The 21,976-nt window shown below is 43.4% G+C and overlaps 1 protein-coding gene across 4 annotated transcripts in view; it reads right to left on the reverse strand.

Annotated features, from left to right (window-relative positions):
• The window catches only part of Tec (tec protein tyrosine kinase), a 111,849-nt gene that overhangs the window by 17,230 nt on the left and 72,643 nt on the right, over window positions 1–21,976 (reverse strand). For 3 of the 4 annotated variants that reach the window (XM_006979689.4, XM_015998341.3, XM_076546424.1), the window contains exons 4-11: window positions 20,214–20,318; window positions 17,164–17,245; window positions 16,403–16,531; window positions 14,129–14,169; window positions 12,969–13,141; window positions 10,367–10,432; window positions 3,897–3,951; window positions 1,250–1,329 (exon numbers count right to left, since the gene is read on the reverse strand). In XM_006979689.4, coding sequence (XP_006979751.1) covers window positions 1,250–1,329; window positions 3,897–3,951; window positions 10,367–10,432; window positions 12,969–13,141; window positions 14,129–14,169; window positions 16,403–16,531; window positions 17,164–17,245; window positions 20,214–20,318 — 731 coding nt within the window. The remainder of the gene's footprint in view (window positions 1–1,249; window positions 1,330–3,896; window positions 3,952–10,366; window positions 10,433–12,968; window positions 13,142–14,128; window positions 14,170–16,402; window positions 16,532–17,163; window positions 17,246–20,213; window positions 20,319–21,976) is intronic. The other variant, XM_042257506.2, reaches the window with a different exon arrangement.

The raw sequence follows: 21,976 nt of genomic DNA on the forward strand, positions 1-21,976 counted from the left end.
CACAGAGACATGGGCCTACATTGCCTAGAACGCTCTCCCTTCTCAAAGGGAGTGGACTAGACTTGAGTGTAGACACTCTATGGTAGATCTCTCTCTCTAGAATACAGATCTCTAGTTGTCTCATGCTTTAAATTCAAGATGATTCATAATTGCTCTTAGGGTAGAGCTTGGGTTCCTTGACCTAAGCTTACGTGACTCGGAGTGCGGTACCTCTTCCTCCCTCCTCCCTTCTCATTCTACAGCCACTCCAGACATCCCGTGTGCCTGTCTGACCTCACCATCGCCTCTCTCACTGCGGAGTCGGCAACTCTCTTTGCCTTCTCTCAGTTCTTCCTGTCTTGCTGTAAGGTCTCAGCTTAGATGTCACTTTAGAATAACTGAAATGTGTCTTAGCAATAGAACATTCTAACAGCCCCCCCTCCACCTTATTTTTATGCCACCATGGCTGCCTGCAGGCCTGTCTGTGGCCCTCATTAAAAAGCCTACCCTACTCAATGTAGATCCCTTTGTGCATGGCTCAGAGCATCGTAGTTATCCAATGAATGCTACTAAATCTTCCATAACTATCCTAAACAAACACGTATGTATGTATGTATGTATGTATGTAGGTATGTATGTATACACACACTGACATATATATGAGAAACTATAGGGAAATTTTCTGAAGAAAATAAATACAAAATATAGCCAGATTTTAGAAACGAAGATTAGATTTTTTTTTCTAATGCTGAAATGGAGTATCTTACTTTGAAAATTAGAGACACATAAAAGCAACATAGGAAGTTCATATAAAAACTCTGAGTTAAAAGAAAAAAATATGGGGGTTAAGAAGATAGCTCAGCAGATAAAATGCCTGCGATGAAAGTATAAGGACATGAGTTCGAATCCCCAGCGTTTCTATAAAAGCTAGAGGTGCTGGCACACGCCTGTAACTGCAGTGTCGGCACAGGGGTGAGGAGTGGGGAGACAGACTAATCCTGAGCGCTCACTGGCCGGCTAGTCTAGCCAGCTGGTGAGCTCCAGGGACAGTGAGAAACCCTGTGTCGAAAAATAAAATAAACAACTAAGGTGCAGAAGGCATTGAGGAAAACCTCTGGAAGCCAACCTCTAGTCTCCACATGCCCAGGTGAACTCCCCTGCACCCACACATTCCTAACATGCATATGCCATACACCCACACACCCCACACATAAAATGGATAATAATAAAAAAAAAAGCAACAACTAAAAACTAGCGCGTAACTACTTACCCCCCAAACTTTGTGTAAAGGGAGACTGTGTATAAGCCGGGTTGACTGGAGTCTCTCACCATAAAACCACCTTCTTTATCCTAAAATCCAAAGTAAGACATTCCTCTTTAAAATTCCAGTTACTAACGAAGTGGCAAAGATCCAACAGTTTTATCTTATCATTTATTATCATCCTCTGTGCAGCAAATCTGTTGTCAACAGGAGCAACCTAACAATGGAGCCTCTTGAGACTTTCCACCCATGTGACTTTCTGCCTCAAACTCCTGGGCTAGGAGATGGCGGAAGGCACATTCACATCTCCTAACTACAACTTCTCACACATGCTGAAGTGGGACCCACAGCTAGAGTGTCTTATGGCCTCTGCAGAGCCACCAGGCAGGTCCCGCTGTGCTGTAAGCCCTGGACTTGTGAAAACAATCATTGAGAGCCTCTTTCTGGGTTTCAGTTCATAGCATTCCCACGCCCCTGGTAGGAGCTTTCAGTTCTGCTCAGTACCTATTCCTATCCACACAGGCTTTCTCCTGTAAAAACCTCAGTGCTCTTTGCAAGATTGTGTTTAAACACCCGGATTCCCCTGCAGTTCAGTGTCAAATATCAGGACACAGGGGAGATGGAGTAACTCCAACAGAGATTCAAAACATGCAAACAACGTTGAGTGAGTAATGGTTAAGCTCACACCAGATTCCCAGTTGAAGGGCAAGAAATGGAAACGTCACACCCCAGACACTTCTCTACCAGTGGGACCATATCCTATCTTTAGTATTTACATTGCTTTAAGATGAAAAATGTGTTTCATAGTTGAAGAGTAACTTTTATTCTTATTTATAAGAAAGACAGAGGAATTAAGGAAGGCCCCACAAGCCTATCTGATAACAATTAGAATATTAATGATGATCATAAATTCATTGGTAAAAGATAATAAGAGCCACCATCTTGAAAACCTATTCTTTTTAAATGTGTCCTCATATGCAAATGTATTGAGTACCCAGACAGTCGTTTGAGTAATAGTTTTGTTTTTAGTAATAATCTTCTTCTTTTATCTTTCAGATAAGGAAAGGGGACACACAAAGATGAGACAACCTTCCCCAGTTACCTGGCTAGTGAGTAGCAAATGGGAATTTGAAGGCCAGGCTGCCTGGTTACTGGGCACCCTCTAGCTGTCTCATTGTGTGGTCTCTGGGGGTAGGAATGAGCCTTGGCATATAAACTATACTCAGTGCTCAGCAAAGCCTTGATGTTAACACCCAGACAAGGCAATGCCTTGAACTATCACTAAGTAAAACAACTAGAATGTCAATGTGGGAGCTTCAGACCTTGGCTTCTAAGTCAACTTTCCTACCTTACAGATTCCAAAAATGATTAAAACTGTCCCAGAGTACCCAGGTATTGTAGAGTATTATTCTACGGTGTGTTACTGTGCCTGTCTAAAATACCTGATGGTCTAATAAAGAGCTGAAAGCCAATAGTGAGGCAGGAGAGAGAAACAGGAGGGGCTGGCAGGCAGAGATGATAAATAGAAAGAGAAATCTGGGAGAAGGAAAGAGAAAGAAGAAGTAACCAGAGAAGAAGGAAGATATCAGGGGCCAGCCACCCAGGTACACAGCGAGACATGGAGTAAGAGTAAGATTCACAGAAGTAAGAAAAGGGAAAAGCCCGGAGACAAAAGGTAGATGGGATAATGTAAGTTAAGGAAAGCTGGCAAGAAACAAGCCAAGCTAAGACAAGGCATTTATAATTAAGAATACACCTTCATGTGTGATTTATTTGGGAGCTGGGTGGTAGGCCCCCCAAAGAGCAAAAACAAACAACAACACCTGGGTCTTTCTCTGCTCAGTGCAATTTCCTCTCTATATTCATTGTCTTTTCCTCTAATTTCACTTTAAGATGTGAGAAATGCATTGAGACTGTTATAATAGGCAATTACATGTTATTAAATTTTAATTTACAAAACTTATCACATAATATTAGTATAAACTATTCTAAAACAAATAACTTTAAGCAAAAAAGAAAATACATAGAAGAATTAAAATCAAAGCAGCAAATGATAAATCAGTAGGGAAGTTAAAGGCTGCTCAGTGGTGGGTGCTCCCTCACAATGAAGATTTCAAAGTGCCCATCCACCTTCTGCTGTACTCCAATGAGCCGAATCCTAAGCTTCAGAAGGTGACTGTGCTTTGGCATAAGGGTTTACATAGGTCATTAAATTAAGATGAAGTCATCAAGGTGGCTCTAGTTCAGTATGACTGGTACCCTTAATAAAAGAGAAGATGTAGACAGAGACATGTACATGCATGGAGGAAGACAAGATACAGGGGAGAAGAGCCATCTCTAAGGCAAGGAGAGGGACTTAGGCCCTCCCCTCACAGCCCTCAGAAGCAACCAATCCTACTGACCATGACTTTGTGCTGTAAGTCTCCACAACTACAAAGTAATGAAATCCTGATGTTTGAGTTACTCAGTGTGTGGCTCTTCATTACAGTATGCTAACACTCCAATACTCTCTTTTAAGTGATGTGAAAAGGACAGCCTGTATTTACACCACAGCCCCTTCAGGCTTTAAGCATAAGTACATGGAACCATTCATGAAGGATTCATTAAAATTAATCTGTGCTGAAGTGCGGCTTGCAAAATGAAGACAACCACTTACTTCCGTTCTGAGGAGCTGTTCGGCTTTGCTTCTGTTGGTATTTCTGCAATACCATCTGATCAGAAAGAGATGTTCATCAGATTTTGAAAATTATTTGTTATTCTTAGTCTGACTAACAAGCTAATACAGCTTATCAATAACAAATGTAAGACACATCACCATGGTAAAACAGCACTCACATTCTTAACAGCAATAGCATGTCTTCACCTCTATGTCTCCAGATTTTTCCTACCCACATTCTTAGGAAGACATCCCACATCTGGTAAGTGGAATCAAAGGCTACTTGTATGGCATTACCTGAATTTGTCAGAGAACAGCTTTGCAAATCAGTACTAGTTCTATGTAGCTAGGCATGGAGGTGCCATATTTCATCTTTACTTGTCATTCAACATAACAAATCATTTCCAATGACTAAATGCAAAGCAAGAATGAATTTTATTCCAATGATTAACATATGCAGGAAATGTCACTTTCCATCACTTTAATTCAGAGTAAATCTTATTTCAGTCCCCATCTCATCAGCATAGCAGATCATCAGGTCACTGTGGCATGTGTTTTCTGAATCTCATGGAGATCTCAAGTGTCAAGAAATAAAGAGCAACACTAAAGAAGAGGCCATCTAGGTGCTCCAGACTTTCTGTTGTCCAGCACATCTAGACTCTTGTGGTCACCCTAGCCTCCACATTGGTTCTGTACCTTGTCTGAGCATCCACCCTACCTCCCCACCTGGTCCATACCCTGAGGCCCTGCAGATCTGCCCCTTCCTGGCCTTTGGGAAGACTCCCTCTGTGTATTGCCATCTCCTTCCTCATCCCCAGAGACAGTCCATACTTTGAGCTTCCCCCAGGATCATCCCTCCATGTGACTATAAGCAAACAGGCCCCAAAGAGTGTGAATAAGATTGTTTTCTCTAGCCTTCAATTTTAAACTTGTCTTGTTAGATGTTTTTCAGTTGGCAATGAATCCTCTATCACTGCCAAATACTTAAAAATTACAAATGTCCTAAAGTCCCTGGTGCCTCTTTGGGCATCTGAATTTCCCACTGTTGCCTCAGCTTATTCACAATGGTTGTGTAGCACTGTTCTCTGGGAGTAAAACATTCCATCCTGCAGGAAGCTCCATCACACAGAAAGTAAACAAGTCAAAACAGCTTCAGGAAGTCCCTAAAACTGACCAGATTCACGGCTTCCCCTCCCTCCCCAAGAATGAACAGTAAAGGCTGCTGAGAGTCATTTTCAGACAAGACAAGCTGCAAAGAGGACTGTCGTCAGATAAGTTGCCCAGTTGCCTGGAAACAGCCGAAACCAGCCAAGCTGTCTGGAAGAGATCCGTGGAGTTACTTGGAAAGGACACTCTCCAACCTGTTAAGCTGCCTGGAGACTGTGCAGTGTGTTCCAGGTTCCCAGCTCTTGTGAGCTGTCACCCATGCTGGGGTGGCCTTGGTGATGCAGCTGTCTTTGAGTCATTTCTGATTCTGTAAGTGACCCCTCACCCATATTCCTGTAAGTAACCCCAGTAAAACTCAACAGTTCACCAAGTTGGACTTTGGTCTGTTGTTTGTTGAGTAGGGGTGTGTATGTGTGTATGTGTGTGTGTATGTTGCTGAGTAAGTGTGTGTGTATGTGTACGTGTTGCTTTCCCCAGGAAAAGTTTGGCACTCAACAGGCCTCTCATCCCATACACCCTGAACAAGAAAATACAAAATTCCCCATGATTGAAAAAGGCAAAATCACAACAACAAGAAAACAAGACAAGCAAGATGGCTGTTTTTAGAAAGCAACTGAATGCCCAGTGAAGCTGCCACATACTGTAATGGTATCAGAGCCTGCAACGATGACCCAGACCTGGGAATGAACAACATGTCCATCACACTTTATGAAATGAGGCCAAGTTCAACAAAGCTGCCCTTATGATCAATCCATTTCTGAGTGCAATTGAGATACAGTGATAAATTAGAAAAGATTCTGTCTCTAAAGCTTTTCTATCGACAAAAGAAGTATTTATCAGACACCCAAAACTGTCATAAAAATTAGTCAAGAAAAGGTAGCTCAGCATACACTGTGAACTAGCAAGATGTTTGAGACTGAAAATTGTGATTGGTCAAGGGAACAGAAGATCCATTTTCACATCTTCAAAGTGAGAGCAAGAGGGGGAAGGTTCGGGTGCAGGAACCTGGGAGAGCCACACTGTGGCTTTCAGAAGATAAACAGACACCAGAGCAACAGGGAGGCCCCGTCCTCACAGTTAGCTTCCAGACCCCGGGAAAGGGTAAAGGAAACTAGAAAGTGAAGGACTCTGTGCCCCAAAAAGCAGCCCCTTGAAACCTGTTCTAATGAGGTGTTTTTACAGCGTCTGCAGTTCCCGGAAAAGATCCTTCCATCCTCCGGACACGCCATCGATTCTACCCACAGTGTGTGCCAAGGCCTGTGTGTTAGCAGCCTGGTGACCAGAGTGGCACTACTGGGAGGCTGCAGAACCGTTCACTTGATAGGCCTTGCAGGAAGTCCTCGTGCCATAAGGGCACAGCTCTGAAGGGGACTAGAGCACCCCTGACCTTTCCTCTCGACTTTCCAATTATGATGCAAGCAAGTTTGTTTTGGGGCATGCTCCCATCGTGATTTCTTTCCCACAACAGTGCTAAAACAATAGCATCGATATATCATGGAGCAGAAACTCCAAAATGCAAGCCAAAGTCAAATTTTTCTCTTTACGAGGTATCTTGTCACACTGATGTGCAAATGAATAATGTAAAGATACAAACCCAGGCCCTTTAGGGTCTATTGAGTTATAAACAAATAAATAGATGAATTAACTGTGGATGCTATTTCACAGCAGCTCTTCCTGGCTTCTCTCCCTCTGTCCCTGCCCCTGTCCCTGTCCCCTGTCCCCTGCCCCTGTCCCCTGTCCCTGCCCCTGTCCCCTGTCCCCTGTCCCCTGTCCCTGTCCCCTGCCCTGCCCCTGCCTCTGTCCCCTGCCCTGCCCCTGTCCCCTGTCCCTGCCCCTGTCCCCTGTCCCCTGCCTGTCCCCTGTCCCTGCCCCTGTCCCCTGTCCCTGCCCCCTGTCCCTGCCCCTGTCCCCGTCCCCTGTCCCCTGCCTGTCCCCTGTCCCTGCCCCTGTCCCTGCCCCTGTCCCTGCCCCTGTCCCCGTCCCCTGTCCCCTGCCTGTCCCCTGTCCCTGCCCCTGTCCCTGCCCCTGTCCCCTGTCCCCTGCCTGTCCCCTGTCCCTACCCCTGTCCCCTGTCCCTGTCCCCTGTCCCCTGTCCCTGTCCCCTGTCCCCTGTCCCCTGTCCCTGCCCCTGTCCCCTGTCCCTGTCTCCTGTCCCTGTTCCTGTCCCTGTCCCCGGACAGGAGGAAAAGACCCTCTGATGAATTCATCCTGTCAGGAAGAGGAACACACATGGGAAGAATGCAAAGGAGCCTACAGGGCATAAGGAGACAGAGATGCCAGCGCACACACCTCTCCATAAGGTGTGGAGATGCCTCATTAGAGTTTAATACCTTTTGTACATTTGGAAACAATACCCAAGATTTATGGGTAATCTGTCATCCTTTTCTCAGGTAGCAGAATGAATTCGTTTTTTCAAACTGGCTAGCTATCCCATAACCTTCCTGAGGAATGGGACTTTACAGCAGTGTCTGAAGGAGAGGGAAGAGGAGATTTGAGGAAACCCAGTCTTCTGCAAATGTGAGACATGACCAAGTTTCTTAGAAAGGAAGAGTAAGAGTAAATCAAGAAAAAAAGACATGCAGGAATGATGCGGGATGTCTTTCTGTCCGCTGTGAACATGCGCTGCTCTGACTGGTTGATAAATAAGGCTGTTAGGCCAATGGAGAGGCAGAACAAGGTGAGGCGGTACATTCCGACTGGAGAGAGAGAAGAAAAGGAGAGCAGGACAGACTCTACGAGCCACCACCAGAAGCATAACGATGTGAAAGTACCTGGAAACCACGAAGCCGTGTGGTAATGCACAGATTCACAGAAATGGGCTGAGTTAAGCTGTAGGAGCTAGCTAGTGAGGAGCCTGAGCCAATAGGCCATAGAGTTTGTAAATGATATAAGCCTCTGTGTGTTTACTTGGATGAGGGACGTGGGTGGGAAAGGTTCATCCTGACCACAGGGCCAGGCAAGACCAGAGAAACTTCCGGCTACAAAGGAAAAACACGACCAACCAACCATGTGCACATCTCTGTCTTCTCTCTATTCTGTTCCTGTCTCCTAGTCCCACTCAGGGCTGTTCCCACACATTCTGCTGTTCCCGCCATTTCATTTGGTTACCTTATTCCTCGAACATGTTTCACTCAAGAACACTTCCTTCTGCCCATCCTAATGGGCTCCCCCCCCCCTTTTTTTTCTTATGGAGATTTTTCCTAACCTCTGGTATCCAAACTGTTGGCAGATTGTAGAGGTCAAACTAGGTTACTGACAACCCTGGTAGTCCTGGGTCTGACTTGGGGACAGCAGTGACCTGGGATTCCTGGCTGGCCCAAATAAACAGAAAAACAGTTGATTCAACCTCCATGAGGTCGTGGAAGATGTGTTACTAATGGGGCTGAGCTCAACCCAAGAAAACAAAATCAGGCAGAGAACAGGGAGGAGAAAAGCAGGAGACGGGGATTCTGCCTGCCTACCCTGAAGAGAGTCTTCAGCTTTACTGCCTGGCATAATGCCAATCTGGAATCCCCGTCCCTGGCACAGAATTCTGAGGGGACTCCCACACTGGAGTCACAGAGAGGAGAAAAATCCTTCCGAGAAATTAAATCTCCAAGTGACAATATAACCAAAGCACTCACTCATGTCCTAGTTATGAACTCCAGGGTTGAAAATTCTTATTTGAAATCCCATGAGTCATAAGGAATCTTCATAGTTTCCTATGAATCTTCACCAAGATTATCTGGTTTCCGTGAACCAAATTATCAGTTAGTTCTTGGTCCCATCATTTCAAATCAGTTCAAGTCTTGAGCCTTTGGGCATCTTCCCTGTTTCTAAGGATTTTATTATATTTTCCGAAGATGTATTTAAGAGCCAAACCACCATATTTTACATAATCCTCTATCGCAATAAGAAACCCTCAGAGGAATACATAGTCAGGCAACCATCACTGAGGAAGCCTCACAGAGTGCACTTAGAAGACCTACTCCATATAGGCCATTATGCCTCTGGTAGCCCATATAATCTACTACTCATCCCCCATTCTCCTATCCCCCCCAGATTACATGAAGCAGGCAACAGCTCTATGCTACAAACCTAACAGTTTGTCACTACACAAAGAGTATGGGCCACTATAGCACAACGGTAAGCATTTATGTATCCATATACACAGAAAAACCTTAGGCAATAGGAGTTCTTCAGCTCCATCACAGTCCTATGGAAAGATTGTCAAGCACACAGTCTGTTTTGGTAAAATGTGCTATATAATACATAATTGTATACTGTCTATATTTCCACTTCTAATGACACTTTAAAGGATCATGCCATTGATGTTGGGACTATGAGACCCTGATGGTCTTCTTCTAGAGTTTGAGGTATGCTCATGTCATCACAGTGAGATGGCAGAGCAACAGCTTGTAGTTTTAAGGAAGTGGATGTCATATTCACATCCTACCTCAGGAGGACCTCAAGAGAATTGATACCTATGGGTCATGCATTAAAATCTGGCTATGCACTGTCCGTGGGCATAGAAAGCACAGCTTTGGTCAGACAGCATGCATCAGAAAACCTGACAAAGTTCACACACGCAGGCTTCCCAGGTTGCAGATTTTAGAGAAATGGTTGAAGACAGCAAGAAGAGGCTAACCCATTACTATACCTCCCAGATGAGAAAACAATTACGTCAGTTATTATGAGTCCATACACAGGTTATAGCCCTTGGGCCTTGCCAGACAATAGATCAATACCAAGAACTCAGCAAATATATTATAAATTTATGACTGAATGAGCAATAGTGCAGTTATGAAAATATTTTCAAAGTCTGTGTAATGGCAGGAAGAAATATGAATGCATAATGCACTCACTGCTTAGTGGAAAAAGAAAAGAAAAATATCACTAATGTTAATGAGGTCAACTCTTGTTCATAATATTTTCTTAATAACATTTTTCCTATTTTCAAAGTTTTAAAAAAACTAATCATAGGCTGTTGTTTTCATCTGAAAAAAAGAAACAATGAAATGCTTTTAAAGGCTCCTCTGGGAAATGTTGTTCCCTTACCTTAAATGAATGAACAATGATATTTATTTCAAACTCAGCTAAGCTGTGATTGTTCAAATCCAGTTCAACTGTGCCTGCTTATATAATGACATTCACACACAATATATTCAAGGAAAATGACATAGAGAGATAAAACTTGAGAATTAAGGGTATGTTGGCACATTCTAAAGACATTAAGGTTATCCCTTAATCATCAAAATGTCTTACATAATTAGGAAAACAATAGTTTTTGGTTCTTCACACTTACAAAGTAAATGATTACTTACTCATATTGATCTAAGTTGTTTGATTTCTTTCCAGTGACATAATTACTTGGGATATATCCTTCACTCCTAGAATTAAGATGAGCACACAAACAGAAATGACTTTAATTTTTGTTTAAGGAAAGGTAATTGGTTTTCTAAAGCACATGACCTGAAGTTTCTATGAAAACCCAGCTATCTCATTAATTCAATATAACTGTAATGTCCAGTACTTTACAATGTATGTCCATATTTGATCCTCACAGAGATTATCGCTGTACAGACATTATTATACCCATTTCCTCATGGGGAAACCAAAACCTAGATTAAGATGATCTCTCAGTTCCCAAAGTCAGTCAGCATTAGGGTGTGAACTTGAACTCTAGATCTTTCCAATATTCCATGATGATCAATATTCCATGATGGTCAATATTTCATGATGGTTAATATTCCATGATGCTGGTCAAGATTTTATCATTTCTAAGGATGTCTTAAAGAAACCACTATATCACAAAAGTCTGTGTTACATGGAGTCACCTGCGCCCTACTACCTCAGCAAGTTCTGCAGGACAGCATCCCAAGGGTAGTCTATGCCCTCTGCATTGGTACCATGAGGAACTTGGTAAAAAGAACATTCTTGAGAGACCTGAATTGGGGAGGCCTGTGTGGCACAAAGGAACCTTCCATTTTACCCTTGGTGACTCCTATGTACACTATACTACAGTTTAAGAAACACTTCTATGTTGGTTATACAGGAGCCACGATGCTCATGTATAATTTTTTCTTTAAACTAGAAGCTTTGTAATCTTCTATTTGGCATTGAGCCTGTAGTAAAAGCTCATCATACACATGCATGTAAGCACTCCCACACACATACATGCATGCATGCACACGCACGTGCGCTTCACTGCACCCACAGAAGCCTAGAAGCAATGACAATACACCAAACAAGCAGAATCCCAGAATTCCACCTGTTACCTGTAAAACACTGCTTCTGACTGAACAGAGGCAGAGTTCCTTGGGGGAAGATGTCAAACTGCAGGCCCAGTGAGGAGAAATACAAGGTGAACTTGAATTATTTTACTGAGACAGAAAGCAGAGAAAAACTAACAGGGTCCTCAGCTCAAAGCAATCGGAACAATGGCTACACAAAAGCATCCACAACACTAAGAAAAACCTCTGGCTACCACTGTAATCATCAGAGGAAGTTCATTCATCAACTCATTCTGAAACATGGTGGGACTTAAGGATCAGCTGCACCTGCCTTTCCGGCCAGAACTAAACGCGCTCATTGATGAGGCAGATCCTTCGGGAATTAACAGCTGTGGGTGTGGTGACGGCAGCAGAGTTAGAAAAGACACCGTTTGTACTTCCTAAGGCAAGAACGGGTCTAAGCGGCAACCATTAGTGGATGCTAATGTCAAGAGCGGTACATTATGGGAACTTAGGATGTGTCCGTCAGGCCAGCTCCTGAACCATGAGCACCCTCGGCACCATTAACGACAGAACAGCGGGAGGTCATCTTGAGGTGACTAAGCTTCTCGCTCTAACCACCAGATTACAAAAGATAAGATGGCACAGAGGTATGCAAGACAGTCCAAGAAGGGGACAGTCCATGTAATATAGATGACGACTCATTTTATAAGGTAAATAAACTGATCTCACCAGATCAAAAATGAAAAGAGGAAAAAACTATTGTGAAGCAAAACAAGACTCAGGAGACACATCCAAGTCAGGTGTGGAGGCACACACCAGTGGTCACACCCCTTAAGTCCTAAGTTACCTGTACAAATAATGCTTGCTGTGTATACACACACATGTATTTTATATACATGTATGCCTATATGCACATTTATAGAGAGAAAGACAAGTTCAAATACAAAGTTGCTCCATTATACTGTGAGTATACAGGGAGAGAGAAAGAGAGAGAAATTGGAAGAAGAGAATTACAATAAACAATTTCTTAGGAGACTGTAGCTAAGTGTAGAGCACTTACCTAGCATGTGTTGAGTCTTGGATTTGATCTCAGAATACACATACAAAGAAGAGGGAAGAGGAGGAGGAGAGGGGGGGGAAGGGAGAAAGGAGAAAGAAAGGGAGGCAGGGAAGCAGGGAGGGAGGATGGGAGAGTTTTTTACTGGAGAAAGACAAAGTATAAACAGTAATTTCTCCCAAAGTTAAGCTGCTCAGATTAAATGACCAGCATATGAGAACTAAGTAGAATGTTCTAACCCCAGGAAAGAAGTAACTGATCAATGTGCACTTACTGAGTGGTTACTGAGGATACACTTCAGGGTTGGTGAGATGGTTCAGTGGGTAAAGGCATCAGCCACACAAACTAAACAACCTGAGTTCGATCCCCGAAACCCATGTAAAGGTTGGCAGAGAATTGACTCCACATTATCCTCTGACCATAGCTTAGCAGGCGGGCACACACACACACACACTCACACCATCAAATACATTTAAAAACCCTTAAAGTATACCTCACAGTGCTGCAAATTCCTGGTTGACTTAAAATTGTGGCTGGCTGAGCTAGTCTGTTTTAACCAATTACAGTGCACACATGCTTCATTCAGCGCATCACACGCACCCATTGCAAGTCACACACAAAGGAAACACTTACCCATACTTATCCCTTGCTCTCCACCAATGGATGTCATTCTTCTCCAGTATGATATACTCTTGGCCTCTCTCCAACCTGAGGTCATGTGCTTCTGTTGCTTGGAAGTCATACATCGCTACAACTATTTCTTCAGTATTTTCTTCCTCTGGGGGAATTGGTGGAGGAGGCCTTCTCTATGCAGAGAAGACGACATTGGCAAGTTCAGCTTCTATTTGAAATGGATCATGAGGCACAGCAGCAAAATACAAAGGACTCACATGTCACCATAGTGCAAAGCTTCAAGTCTAGTCTAAGCCACCTAGTGAAACCTGTGAGCCCTCCCATGACCATGTTGGTGGTGTTGGACTTTTTTTCAAGAGTTCAAGATTGAAGGGAGGGCCAAAGCCTGCCCTGACTATTCTAAGGGTTTTTGTTTGAGGATTGCTTGTTTGTTCTCAGGTCAGGGATAGTTTTCCAGAGAGCGAGGCAATGACAGTCCATGAGGAGACACTAGGTAGACTAAAGGACCACAGGCATTGGGAGAACAGTGCACCATGGAGTCTTTCAACAGATCTCCCACTCAAAGCAATGTGCACTTCTTTATGCCTTCAATGTACAAAGCGCACACTTAGGATCGAACCTGTTTTCTGTTAGGATCTAACGTTGTTATTCTAAACAATGCTACCACCAAGTAACATATTTATCATATAGAAAGTCCTTAGCTACAGCTGAGTTAGCCCACCCAAAGTTTAGTAACCTACCCAGTGACCCCCGGTTCTCATTGGCTAAGGTACTAACTATGTCTAAATTACATGTTATTCCACCATATCCCACTCCCTGGACACATCATTACATCACTAATGCCACTCCTTTTTTGTGCCATGCTCTTAAGACAGAAATAGTCCCTTAAAATGTCACACCTCTCAAATGACTTCTGAAGCCAGTCTGCCAGAAGGTAATAGGACCCCAACAACAAATGCTAAAGAACTAAACTGATCATCTTGACATCGAGAACTATTCAGATGAGTTCTATCACACCTGCTTCTAAGGTGGTCCTGGGAGGAAGCATTATTGCATGGCTGAACATAAATACAGTCAATAAACCACAACCCCTTCTAAAACACACAGGCTTGCAAGAGCAGGGAACTTAACGATTTAACATAAAGGCAGAGACCACTCACCTTCTTTGTTTCTGGTGCTGGGGGCAGTGCTTTTCTTATACCTGAAAGTGACAATAAATGTTGACTTAAAGTTGTGGCTGTGGATCACAATGGTATCCCACAAGAACTGATGGAGAGAAGATACCACTGGTGGAGAATGAGCACTAGGTAGGCGACCACTGTGCCCAACTCCCAACATACCCTCCTAGCATGATGATCTCAGGATTCCCCAGACAGCATCATCTTGGCTCTTACATGAGCTACAATCTAAACTGCAGCTGGGGTCTGATAGAGTGAGTGCCTAGCAGTGTGAGGTGCAGTGGGTAGTCATTCCAGCTTTGATCTGGAAGTTCCAACCCCCATTGAGACTCTGGCAACTGTCACACCTACAAGGCGGGGCCAAGGGAGGAGCCGGGAGACCTGAGATCTGGATGGGCAGCGCTCTCTCTGTTCCCGGACCCTTGACAGTAGAAGTTGACTGAGCAGAGCTCCAGAGAACACCGTTGGACTTTGATACACCTTCCCCAGACCCCACGACCTACCTATCCCTTTTTTGTAAGTTACCCACTAAATAAATCTTCCTTTTAACTACGTGGAGTGGCCTTAATAATTTGACCAATAGTGAGGCCCTGGCTTCAGTCTTTAGCATCACATAAAAATAGATGAAGAAATGTCTAAGTCAAGTTACAGTAATGCTCCCTTATCTACGGCTCCACAATTGGAGTTGCACCATCGAGCCATGGTGTGAAAATATTAAATGGAGCGATTCACAAGCTTTCATTTGTACACTCTTCTGAGAGGTGTGACGAAAATGTCAGGCTGTCTGGCTCACACCCTCCCGGGAGGCGAATCATTCCTTCATCTAGCATGTCCACTCTGCATCCCCTATCCAGGCCATTGGTTACTTTACACTCTCAGCTCTCATACCAACCGTGGTGGTGTAATCACAGCACATCAAACATTTTTAACTGAGTGATGGCCCCAAATGCAAGGATAGCAATGCTGGCACTGAGATACACCAAAGAGAAGCCGAAAAGTGGACCCTTGATCTGAAAAGCTGAGAGGTCTTGATTGAATAAGGAAAGAAAAAAAAATGCTGGTGTCGTTAAAATCTGCAACACAATAAGAAACTGTGTGTAATAACTTATTGCAGCATGTTATTAGAGTCATTTTATTTTATTGGTAGGTATAATAGCTAACCTCTTACTGTGTCCAAATTTTATATATATATATATATATGTATATGTATATATGTATGTATATGGAAACAGTATACATACAGTTCAATATGACCTGTACCCTGGGGGTCTTGGGACAGATCCTCTGTATATAAAGTGGCACCACCGTAATGATAACACTGAGAAATGCATCAATTTTATCAGTCTATCCCTCTTCAGTTTGGTGTGGTACATGGTTACCCACACATGGATGAAGTCCTAATCAAAGGAGTGGGCCATTTTTAGACCCTGTCCCTGTACAACCTTCTGTGGGCATTCTGGATCCTTTCCCCACTCAACTGCTGAAGGAGCAAGAGTGGCAGGATTAGAATAATCTCTACAGCCACCTGCGGCGCCACTGCAGAACCAACCTGCCAGCCCTGGGCCAGCTGCTCGCCTCTGTTTTACTACCTGAGAGACTAACAAATGACTAGCTTTGACTAACTAACTTCCCAGTCATTTCTCCAGCAAGTCGGAGCGGACTTTACCCAGGTAGGCAATAACAGCGGCCTGGAAGTTTGGAGCTTGCTTGTTAATGTGCTTGTTAATGTCAGGATGGCTACCCCAGAGGAGTGGGGGAACTCGGAATTAGAGCTGTCCCCGCCCCATGCCACAGACCCGACAAATGGCCATTCTCCCCCTCCCTGGAAGTTGCTGGTTCACATGGTCGTCGTGTGCACACAGTGCAGGGTGACAGCATGGGGTGTCCCGTCCTCCTCAGCACTAGTAGCTCTGGTCTCTGGTTTTCACTCACAACTAAGAGCCTCTCACAGCAAGGGTTTCTAAGGGCCCTGGGTAAAGAATTAAGCTCCTGCCCTGAATCTGAGTCTGGGATCACAGGCCTGTGGTCCACACTTTTAAAGGATTCATTTTAGCGGCCTTGCTGTTGTGATAAAAGCTCCCCAGAGAGGCCTCGCCTCTCTAAGGCCCACGGCTAAGGAAACACCTTCACTCTTATTTTGCACTTTTCCGGGTAGTGTGCTCTACTTGATCAGAGTCAAAATCCCATCACTCCTCCCAACACCAATGGTCCGATCACTCTGAGTACATCCCACTAAAGAATCAGGTGAATACTTACTACTCTCAAAAAGATTGTATTTTTCACATCCCGGCGCTAGTTTTTCTGTTTGTCTACAACACTGGTAACTTCCGTCTGTCCAAAATTTAGGATGATACTTAATCATAATATTATTGTTGTTCTTTATTTCTGTAATTCACAGACACATGAGTGGTTAGCGCCATAAAACAAACTGAAGTTATGTGAGTAACTGTCCATCATTACTTCTTACTTGACCAACATGCTTATTATGGGAATGTCATTGGGACATTACATGTTCAGTATTCAGAAAAGCTAGATGGCTTTCTATCTTTGTCCCCTTTCACTGGTGAAACATGCATGTGAAGAGAAGTGAATCACTGCTACCCCACGGTGGGTCAATGCCCACTACTGCTGTGTTCCATTAAAGAAAGGAGTACTGAGCAAGACAAGCTGTCCATTTAAGCACTTCACCATGAAAATGCCATTCCATCCACACCAAGTGTGTGATGCAGGCAATTTCTTAGGACATACAAATTCTGGCATTCTAAAAGCTCACGCTTTATCACCTTCAACCACATTGTGTGATAAACGGAAGTATGCTTTTACTAGGAAGAAAAGCATTCAACTATAAAGAAATGAGACTTTAAAAAGGGAAATCTGTCTTCAATGTGTTATCACTTCACATGACTGACTGTCCTTGGAGAGATACTCATTATAATTAATTATAAATGCAAGAGCTATATTAGCAATATGTCTTTTTTGTGATATCCTAGGATTATATAGAATACATGAGTTTTTACCTTCTTTTAACTTCTTCACCCATCGGTCCCTGCTTTGTGGACTAGGTGCAAAAATATAAAGTGTGTTAGCATCATGAACAACCTAGAATAAAAAAAAAAAAGATGAAGCCAGTGACAATATTTGGACACAACAAGTCTGTCTAGCAGAGCCCTGATTCTACAGGCATTAATACATAATTCCTGAGTGGCTGAAAACACATCCATTACTTCAGAAATCTAGTTTCCAAAGAAACTAGATTTTTTTTTTTAGTTATAAAAGAACATCTAATTCTTAATTTCAACATTAAGTGGGATGTATGTTTTACAAAGGATTATGGGAACTCTGGGAGTAAGTGTGTGTGTGTGTGTGTGTGTGTGTGTGTGTGTGTGTGTGTGTGTGTGTGTGTTAGAGACTAGATGATGACAGCCTGGCGTATTGTCTCTCAAGTGCCTTCGACCCAATTTAGTTAGACAGGGTCTCTCACTGGCCTAAAACTTACGAAGTAGATTAGGCTGGCCGGCCAACAAGCCTCGGCATCAGCCTGTCTCCAGCTCCCCAGTGCTGGAATTACAAGCACGTACCACCACACCTGGCTCTTTTTATGTGAGTACTGAGATATGTATGACTCGGGTCCTCAAGGCATTTACTAACTGCCCAGACCCAGGATTGCATCCTCACAGAGGAAAACAGATATGGACAGCTATCAGGATGCCTCACTGATCTTGGTGTTTATTTCATTTTAGCTAACTAAAGTTCTGAGGATAAACTTGGTACCTCGGAGCTTATTCTAACCCAGTATATTTCTAAATAATATTTGGGGTGAATTTCAGTATCGCTCCTGTCCTGTCCTTTTGCCCCATCAGTGAATGCAGTCTATATCTTTAATAAGTGCCACGTCTTACAGTTCTAGGCTGTGGCTTCATAGATGTCAACTCAATCCACCAAGAGATGAGCACTTCCATTTTGTAGACAAGAAAAGGAAGGCCTAGCCAAGACCCTACGCTCCTGTATAACTTCAGGAGGACCACTCACATAGCAGGCATGACTAGTCTTATTCTGTATTTGAATATGAATAATAAGCCTTGGAAATTAACCTAGGAATCCTGCCACTGCTCTGAGATGTTATCCCTGACAGCTAGTCACAAGGCAAAAACACTCTGACCTGACTAAAACGTAACGTGCTCTATTATAAACCTCCCTTTACCAGGCCAATACCCATTAGACTGAGAAGCAAGCCATGATCTCGTTGGTCACAGCTGCCCTTTACCTGGTTTAATAGGTAAACCCTTCCAAATTCATGTCAACACCTACATTTTGGTGGGACTGCCGAAAATACAAAAGTATATCAAACATGAGCCTACTTCTAAGATATATCTAGAAATGCTATATTACAAGACAGAACGTGAGAGGCAGGACCAGAGATGCGTGCTAACGGAGATGTTTTTTCACACGTTAAAAAGCGGAGAGATGTTTTCATGTTTGCTACATGGCCTTCACACCTTAGCCAGTTTTGTCTGTACAGCCAGCTCTATACTAAATAGTGAACTGTAGCATACCAGGAAAGTCAGCCTGAATTGGCACACATAGCTAGAAAGGAAAGCTTGGGCTTGGACCATCCCGAAATCTACAGTGTTGTTCTAATAATAATCTGTTCAGTGTATTAATTTGTTGACTTCCCAATTCAGTCTAAACACTTTACAGATGCCTCCTGGTTTGATCTGTAGGACAGCCAGGATCTCTATTGATGGAGCAGATGTAATTATATCTATTACCTTGGTAACATGGGGCATTTTTGTATTTGTACAAGGATTTCTAGAAATACTGCCTGTAATCTGAACAAAAAAAAATGTCTAATTTTGACATCTCAGGCAGTTTGGTTGTCTGGGAAGATTCTAGGGTACCAGTCTCCTTCCGCCTACAAACCACACAGTTCACACCATGCCCGTCTCACGAAAACCTGTAAGAGTCAGAAACCCCCTTTGTTAGTAGAACTGCGAAGTCTCTCTCTCCATTCAGGGTACCATTGCCTTACCTACAGTGTTCATCTTCTCTCTCTCCCTTCAAGACCCCAACCATGCTCTCCTAACTGTTTTCCCATGTAGGTGGCCTCATCCTGTATCTCTCCTAGTTCACCTGATGAGTCATTACCTGCCAGCTCCTTTCAATGAACTTGCTTTTTTTTTCCTTCCTAAAAAGTGCACATCCTTGACTGTTTTTTGTTTTGTTGTGTTTTGTTTTTCATTCACAATGTGGTTCTGAAGGAGTCATTTACAATTAGTGAGCATCACTTTCCTTGGTCATAAGCGAGGCCAGTAGAGCACAGATTTGTCATGTAGTTTTATCAACACATACTGCTACTATTACCTTTTCCATCAAAAGAAGCCCTTTCGTCTCATTTCTGTTTGAAAGTAAATCATTCTTGCTACTTTCCAGCTACTCAAGTCCAGGGGGAAATTCCAGTGGGCTTTGGTCTGTGCTCTGTGGCTAAAGTGACCCACAGGAGAGACCTGGGGTTTAGTGACTCGGGATCAGTGGTAGGCTACAGTGCCCAAAACAGAAACAAAGTGGCTGCCTAAGTCTTAAGCAGTTAATGAAGAGAGGCAAGGACTACGAAGATGACAAGGGAGTCCCCAAATCAGCCACCAGACTCGGGACAGGAAACTGTCACTTCAAATGGGAACAGGACAAAGGTGGGCTGTTGGAATTCCTGTCCACTCCCCCAGCTACATGACCACACATGCAAAGTTCAGTAGCCAAACAAGGGGTCTTAGGTTCTACATAATCCGTGCAGTGTGTGATCACTTAATTTGCACACAGTGTGATCACGCAATCTATACGCCTGCGTGGTGTAGCTCAATAAGCCCATATGCGCATGTGCAGGGAATGTCTTCCACAGGCCTGGTCACATTCTTTCCTGTCCTCCCCCTTCTCCTAATAAAACTCTTATAGTGGGTTTTGTTGTGCCTGGTGGCTTTTCTCGCACGGTAACAGCACCGTTTAATGAATAACATTGCACCCCGCCGCATTAAAACCAACACGGGCACCATGCTGCTCAAGGCTGCCAGCTCACCTGGAATGGATATTTATTTTGACAGGGAATGACACCATCATCATTCTTCACTATTTCCACACACTTGATTTTCGAAACATCGATGAATCCCTTTCTGTATTTTTTCTGTGAAAAGAGAAAAAGAGGAGATGTGTCACAACCACAGGACATAGGAAGACTATTTAATAATTATAGTTGATGATGGAATTAGTGATTCAAAAGATTACTACTTCAGAGCAGGCACAATAACACAAACATAGCCCAGTTGGTAAAGAGCTTGCCTTATAAGCATAAGGACTTGAGTTTGATGCTCCAGAAACCATATAAAAATAGCCAGGCACAGGTGCATGTAAGCCTGATGCTAAGGAGGCAGATCCCTGGGGTTCAGTGACCAGCCAGCCTAGCGACAAACCCTAACCCTAACCCTAGCCCTAGTGACAAATTCCAGGGCAATGGAGGTGGGGGAGAGGAAGGTAGGCAGTAAATGAGAAACAAAGCTATCTACAGACCTACACACACACACACACACACACACACACACACACACACACACACACACACACACACTCGCAGTACAATTTCCTTAATAGTTCCATAAATTACACCTTCCTAACCTGTTAAAAATTGTTCAGAATATTACCACTGTAATAACTATAATGGAAGTCACTAGATCCTTCCATTTCTAATGATGAACTTGTTCTGTCCTTGCTTCAAAAATCAAGAACAGAATCCTCTGAAACAGAGATACAGACCCCTTCCATTGCTGTCTTCCCCTCTAGACACACCTTTTGTTCCACCTCCTGACAACAGTGCTCATTTAAAAAAATAATCAATGAAGACCAAGCACACAGTACTCCATTTACCGAGACACGGACACTTCCTCGTGTGTCCCTCCTATATGGAGGACCCTCCCTTGGACCAGCACCGAGTTCAGGGTCATTCACGGGAAGTGGACTGCCATAAACACATAAAACTCAGCCTCCACAATAGTGTGGAAGCTGGACTTCTTCATCCTCCTTCTAGTCTCCCTGCTTACTGCGGATCTGCCCACCCACACCCTTGAGGATCTGCCCACCCACACCCTTGAGCACATTAACCTCATACCTGGAAATTCATTCCAGGGAAGAATCCAAATAATAGTAATAATAATAATAATAATACAAAAAGCACATGTAAGGAACCAGGAATGTGTATGCATGAAAATCTAACAACAAATACAGTATATAGATAGAAAACATTTGCTAAATAATAAAACTGATGCACTTCACACAAGAAGTCTTCCAAAGACTAGGGCTAATTTTTTTTGGATATGTACATAATAAAGAAGAGAAAGAAAGAACACAACTGCACACCCCTGGAATCAGCCACTGAAAATTGTTTTCTTTAAGCTGGCCCTGACAGCACAGGGCTATATCCTAGATACTCAGGTGGCTGAGGCAGGAGAATCAAAAGTTCAAGGACTGCTGGGACTATACAGAAAGTTGAAGGCTAGCCTGAGCTACTACATGAAACCTATCTATAAAAAAAGCAAAAGAAAAGGCAGGGAGGATGGGTATGGAAAGGGCCAGTGTAGCTCAGCAGAGCACTTGCCTAGCCTGTGGTAGGCCTATGGTTCAATTCATAGTACAAACGTAAAAAATAAAAAGTCAGAAAGAAACTGATTTCATCCAACACTCTGCGGTCTCTCTTCCGGCCACAGTTGTGTTCTGTCCTCTCTGTACTGTGCCCCCAAACCTACATGATGTCTTCAAAAATAAGACTTCACAATCTGGACACAGTGGAGC

The sequence above is a fragment of the Peromyscus maniculatus genome, chromosome 10 (assembly GCF_049852395.1).
Source record: "Peromyscus maniculatus bairdii isolate BWxNUB_F1_BW_parent chromosome 10, HU_Pman_BW_mat_3.1, whole genome shotgun sequence".
Taxonomy (NCBI): domain Eukaryota; kingdom Metazoa; phylum Chordata; class Mammalia; order Rodentia; family Cricetidae; genus Peromyscus; species Peromyscus maniculatus.